This window comes from Rhamphochromis sp. 'chilingali' (genome assembly GCF_963969265.1).
Source record: "Rhamphochromis sp. 'chilingali' genome assembly, chromosome: 10".
Lineage (NCBI taxonomy): Eukaryota > Metazoa > Chordata > Actinopteri > Cichliformes > Cichlidae > Rhamphochromis > Rhamphochromis sp. 'chilingali'.
Genome location: NC_137937.1, coordinates 1,813,432 through 1,820,000, shown reverse-complemented (window position 1 = coordinate 1,820,000; position 6,569 = coordinate 1,813,432). Strand labels below are relative to the sequence as shown.

The 6,569-nt window shown below is 40.1% G+C and overlaps 1 protein-coding gene across 1 annotated transcript in view; it reads right to left on the bottom strand.

The window, feature by feature from the left end:
* LOC308404954 (serine/threonine-protein phosphatase 6 catalytic subunit-like) overlaps positions 1 to 6,279 on the bottom strand; it is an 8,892-nt gene extending 2,613 nt beyond the window's left edge. The window contains exons 1-5 of the mRNA XM_080895280.1: positions 6,163 to 6,279; positions 3,776 to 3,871; positions 3,571 to 3,636; positions 3,317 to 3,458; positions 80 to 159 (exon numbers count right to left, since the gene is read on the bottom strand). Coding sequence (XP_080751406.1) covers positions 80 to 159; positions 3,317 to 3,458; positions 3,571 to 3,636; positions 3,776 to 3,871; positions 6,163 to 6,237 — 459 coding nt within the window. The 5' untranslated portion in view covers positions 6,238 to 6,279. The remainder of the gene's footprint in view (positions 1 to 79; positions 160 to 3,316; positions 3,459 to 3,570; positions 3,637 to 3,775; positions 3,872 to 6,162) is intronic.
* Positions 6,280 to 6,569: the final 290 nt, after the last annotated feature.

Below are 6,569 nucleotides of genomic sequence, written 5' to 3'. Positions count from 1 at the left end.
CTTTGAAAGCATAAGCAGCTGTCATGTACCTGGAAAGATGTAATAACAGTACAAATTACATTAACAGTGTAATACTCACAGCTGCAACTGTTAACATGTCAAAGACTTTGGTGCAATAACGCCAGGCATTAGCATTCCCATACTTGGTCTGGCACTCATCTGTAAGAATAAAAAAGAGAGCTGAGTGGTACAGAAGCAAAGTCATCTGTTGATTTCATTCTTCTTCTGCTTCTTTTTCTACTGTTTTTACTTCGTTTTGTTTAAACATGTTTTTATATTAGACAAAGAGTTTTTAAATAACAATTTCATTTATTAAGAGAAAAAGCTGTGTGTGTGTGTGTGTGTGTGTGTGTGTGTGTGTGTGTGTGTGTGTGTGTGTGTGTGTGTGTGTGTGTGTGAGAGAGACAGAGAGAGATATAACTAGCAATGAGACCTTAAAGTCGGGAATTCTGGCCCACCATTCTCTGCATAGTTGTTTTTTCATCAAGCCATAATGAACATCCTGCCCAAGGTTACGCAGAAGCACCTCAGTCTGACTCCAGTAAAGTCTCAGTAAGCCTCTCCAAAACCTTATTTGTTATTTCTGAGCCATGAGACAGCTTAAGGCCACGAAGTGATAGCAGACTTTCTCCTTCAGGTTTTTTTTCTTGTTTTTGTTTTGTTTGTTTGTTTTTCAGATTTTGGTGAAGAGCAGAATTCAAGGTTCATTCAAGTACGGCAAGTCGTCCGGCCCCTGAAGCAGCAAAGCAGCCCAAGACCATCACACTACCACTACCACCACATTGGACTGTTGGTGTGATGTTGTCTTTTATAAAATGCTGTTAGTTTTACATCAGATTAAACAACAAGATGAAAACCTTCCAGAAAGTTCAGCTTTTGTCTCGTCAGTCCACAGACCATTTTCAATTCAGTTTTACAGTGGCTTGCAAAAGTATTGGGCCCCCTTGAACTTTCCCACATTTTGTCACATTACAGCCACAAACATGAATCAATCTTATTGTAATTCCAGGTGAAAGACCAACACAAAGTGGTGCACACGTGAGAAGTGGAACAAAAATCATACATGACTCCAAACATTTGTTACAAATAAATAACTGCAAAGTGGGGTGTGCGTAATTATTCAGCCCCCTTTGGTCTGAGTGCAGTCAGTTGCACATAGACGTTGCCTGATGAGTGCTAATGACTAAATAGAGTGCACCTGTGTGTAATCTAATGTCAGTACAAATACAGCTGCTCTGTGACGGCCTCAGAGGTTGTCTAAGAGAATATTGGGAGCAACAACACCATGAAGGGATAAAGTTACTGAGAAATTTACAGCAGGCTTAGGCTACAAAAAGATTTCCCAAGCCTTGAACATCCCACGGAGCACTGTTCAAGCCATCATTCAGAAATGGAAGGAGTATGGCACAACTGTAAACCTACCAAGACAAGGCCATCCACCTAAACTCACAGGCCGAACAAGGAGAGCACTGATCAGAAATGCAGCCAAGAGGCCCATGGTGACTCTGGACGAGCTGCAGAGATCTACAGCTCAGGTGGGGGAATCTGTCCACAGGACAACTATTAGTCGTGCACTGCACAAAGTTGGCCTTTATGGAAGAGTGGCAAGAAGAAAGCCATTGTTAACAGAAAACCAGAAGAAGTCCCGTTTGCAGTTTGCCACAAGCCATGTGGGGAACACAGCAAACATGTGGAAGAAGCTGCTCTGGTCAGATGAGACCAAAATGCAAAATGCTGTGTGGAAAACTAACACTGCACATCACTCTGAACACACCATCCCCACTGTCAGATATGGTGGTGGCAGCATCATGCTCTGGGGGGGCTTCTCTTCAGCAGGGACAGGGAAGCTGGTCAGAGTTGATGGAAGATGGATGGAGCCAAACACAGGGCAAGCTTAGAAGAAAACCTCTTGGAGTCTGCGAAAGACTTGAGACTGGGGCGGAGCTTCACCTTCCAGCAGGACAACGACCCTAAACATAAAGCCAGGAAACAATGGGATGGTTTAAAACAAAACATATCCATGTGTTAGAACGGCCCAGTCAAAGTCCAGATCTAAATCCAATCGAGAATCTGTGGCAAGATCTGAAAACTGCTGTTAACAAACGCTGTCCATCTAATCTGACTGAGCTGGAGCTGTTTTGCAAAGAAGAATGGGCAAAGATTTCAGTCTGTAGATGTGCAAAGCTGGTAGAGACAGACCCTAAAAGACTGGCAGCTGGAACTGCAGCAAAAGCTGGTTCTACAAAGTATTGACTCAGGGGCTGAATAATTATGCACACCCCACTTTGCAGTTATTTATTTGTAAAAAATGTTTGGAATCATGTATGATTTTCGTTCCACTTCTCACGTGTGCACCACTTTGTGTTGGTCTTTCACCTGGAATTCCAATAAAATTGATTCATGTTTGTGGCTGTAATGTGACAAAATGTGGGAAAGTTAAAGGGGGCCGAATACTTTTGCAAGCCACTGTATTTATACAGCACCAAATCACAACAATGGTTGCCTCAATGTGCTACATAAATAAAATTGAACTGAATTTTTCCCAAAAGTCCTGAGAAGCACCAAGATCAGGGCAAATGTGAGACAAGCTGTTGTGTTCTTTCTGGTCAGCAATGGTTTGTGCCTTGGATGCCATTTCTGCAAAATCTCTTTTCACTGCAGAATTTTATTACTGTTGTATCATGCACACTGAGCTAAACTGAGGCGAGTGAGGCCTGCAGTTCTGTAGATGATGCTGTGGGTTCTTTTGTGACCTTCTGGTCATTGATGTGCTCTCGGAGTAATTTTGGGAGGCCTGCCACTGTTCACCACTGACGTTTTCTCAATTCGTGGATAATAGTGCTCGTGGTTTGCCTTAGTTTGCTTTGTAACCATTTCCAGTCTGATGTCAGCCTGGAATCAGGCCTGGGTGTGACTGTACTCACCTTTCCATAAAGGTGGATAATAAGAGAGAGCAATGACTTTTTCACACAGGGACAGGTACGTTTGGATTGTCAATAAATAAAACCAGTTTAACAATTGGGTTGTCTTTGTCTAATATAAACATTAGCTTGATCTTAAACACTTTAGTGTGACAAATATGCAAAAATATTATATCAGGAAAAGAGAAAAATGCTGAATGAAAAGTACTGTGCATGTCATATAAACGAAATATTGTGAAAAACAGCTTTAAAAAATATTTTGTTTTTGGTTTGATTTTTTTGGTCCTATTTCAACACAATGTATTTGTTAGTTCTATATTATTATTATTTCATTTGTTGTTTTCCAAAGTAAAAAAAGGGGCTGCTCCTCATCAGCTCTGTGAATCAAAACTCACCATAAAAGCCGTAAACTTGGGTGATCTGCCTGCTCTCATGGTTTCCACGTAGAAGAGTGATGCGGTCAGGCCATTTGGCCTTCAGCACTAGCAGATAGGTGAACGTCTCCAAGCTGTAATACCCTCGGTCGACGAAGTCACCCTACAGATGACGGAGGTATATTACAGACACTGTGCCAACATACCTGTTAAACAGAACCAGTTAAGAAAGCTGCTTCTAAAAATGTGTTCCAAACTTAATAAAAGAAACAAACCATGAAGATGTAATTTGTGTCTGGAACCTGGCCACCAGTTCGGAAGAGTTCACAAAGATCATAAAACTAGAACACAGACAGACACTCGGGTATTTATTTAAAACCCAGACCAACATTAAAAAAGGTGAAAACTATGTTAAGAGTCAGTGTAAACATGTTGCTTAGAAACATCAGTGATCAGGGTGTTTTGAGACTCCATTTTTACCTGTCCATGTATGTCCCCACACACTGTTACAGGAGTGGAGACGGGCTGCACGTTGGACTCCTCCAGCAGAAGATCACACACGTAGTCACATAACCTCTGTACAGATCACAGCATAACAGACAGAAAACATAAGCCACTCACTGTTTGTAAATAAGACCAATTTCATAATAGAAGTATGAATCTAAAGCATTTCCTAAGCGAATAATAATAATAATAATAATAATAATAATAATAATAATAATAATAATTATTATTATTTTTATTTTTTTAACTATTTAATTTGTAAAAATGTGTATACACACACACACACACACACACACACACACACACACACACACACGTAGGAAAATATTTAGTATACACATCCAGAAATGCATACACTATTATATATTGTACATATATTTATTAGTTTCAGGTTAGCCATTCTTGTATTTTGCTCGTTTGTGTTGTTGTGTTTGCACATCTCTGTTGCTTGTGGGGCTCGCACACAAGAATTTCACTCGCATGTGCTGTGCCAGTGTGCCTGCACATGTGATGTGACAATAAAAGTGATTTGATTTGATTTGGGAAGTTCAACTACTTTCACTCTGCCTGAGCTCTGTTAACCAAGTGGTGTTCAAGAATAGTTCACCAAGCTTTTTGGCGCATGCTAATGCTCTTCCGTGGATATTTGCTGCCTTTTGTTACTGTTTCAGTCACTGCTTTAATAATGTTGACATCTGGCCTCTGAGGAGGTAAATTGTAAATGGTCTGATTCTTTTATAGTGCTTTTCTTCTCTCCTGGAGGACTCAAAGTGCTCTATACAACATGCCACATTCACACAAGCACTTTCTAGCTACTATTTACACACGATCATACGCCGGTGGATGAAACTGGGGGTTAATATCTTGTCCAAGGATATTTGCAGATTAGGAGCAGCCAGGGATCGAACCACCAACCTTCCGATCAGTAGATGACCTGCCCTACCACCTGACCTACAGCCACCCAGGCCAGTCATAACTGATAGATGGAAAATCCACAGTGAAACACTAAGTGTAGCAACGCGCTGGGAACTGTTCACACTGAAAAATAAAGTTGTTGCCATTTACATGTTTACATCTAATGAGACGTGCTAATCAAATGTGTAATTTGTTCAAAAAAAAGTAACCAATGTCAAAATACAAACTCTGAAAGACCTTCAGAAAGCTTGGACAACTATTGCTCAAGACCACTTAAAATAAAATTACAAAGACTAAAAAATAAAATAAAATAAAAAACAGCACAGGAGATCATTCTTGTACTCGCTGAATCTCCCTGTAGAGGAGCAAATTTAACCAAAGAATTTCCTTAAGGATTAAGAAAGTATCCGGGTTCTGATTGTACTTGTACGACTGAGCCTTTAGCTTGCTCTAAATTAGAAGGTAGCTTGTCAAGCTAAATTCTTCCAGTGTTGTCTCATTTACAAGAGACACCTGTTCCTGTTTTTCAGTTCAGCCAATCTGAGTTTAAAGAAAACATTACTGCAAAGTACGGCTGTGAAAAAACAGAAGAAATGTGAACGATATATCAAAATCTGTACAGTATTACAAATCGTGCAGCTACATCTTCGGTTGGTGGGACATGAGATAAGCCGTATTGTTCACAGTATTGCCAGAGTATAATTGTGTATTTAATAAAATATTTATAATTTGTGTCCCCGTAACCTTTTAAGTATCATCATGTAAAGTATCGTGACACTACGCTGGATCGATTTTTCCTCTGCCCGTAGGTGACGTGTCACCAAAAACGTATTTGTAGCCAATCACTTACAGTAACTGAAAGACTGTCTCCTTTAAATTCAGACCTTGACAATAACTTTGAGTGCACATTAATTATTGTTTCCTTTCACAAACCGCTGATCAGCTTGACTAGTCTCCCGGTTTCACAATGACTACAACAACCATGAAACTGTCACTGGCTACTACGGGGGAGTGTAACTGAGTTTGAAAGGATGGGAAGGAACGGTACTCTTGGTCACTGCAACTACTCTTAAAATCGTTTGAAACCAACCAAGACTGAGTACAGCTTTACACCGGTGAGAAAAACCCAGCGGTCAGCCCATATGATAACAGCTAGCAGCATCGGCTCACTGCTGACATTGTGGTACCTTCAGAAAAATAACAATCCCTCAGGCCACTGTCGCTCCTGCTCCCATACCATCTCAGAGGATGTTACTAAACTTTAACTGTGCCATGACAGCTAAGATACATTATTATTTTACTGTCTGAGAGATTGAAATCAACAGACTAGCATCACTAGCTAGCTATAGCTAATTCTGCTATTCCAACAGACAGCAGGAGTGAGAGCGCCGTTATTATCAGCCCACAACACGGATTCAGCAGAAACACGTCAAGAAAGTGACATTTACCTTCAGATCGTTTTCTGGGAGGTATTTACACTGCTTTGCAATCTCTGCATATTTATCCAAATCTAGAGGCGCCATTGTACCCAGACAGTTATATACGTCACTTCCTGCAACACTCGGGAGGAGTGTTTTCCTCTAACGTCATTTCAAAGTCGTCACAAACCGAAATATGATATGACTGCAGCTCTGTTACTTTAAACCAGGGGTGTCAAACTCATTTGCACAGGGGGCCAAAACTCAAGGCACACTTTAGGTCGTTGGCCAAACAAGATAAACATTCACTGAAAAAACTAAAACAATGTTTTTCTTAAAAAAAATATATAAATATGAATAAAAACGGACATGAATATTATTCCAGAATAAATAAACTTAGAAAAAATAAACTTTAACTTTAAATATTTTTCTCTCCA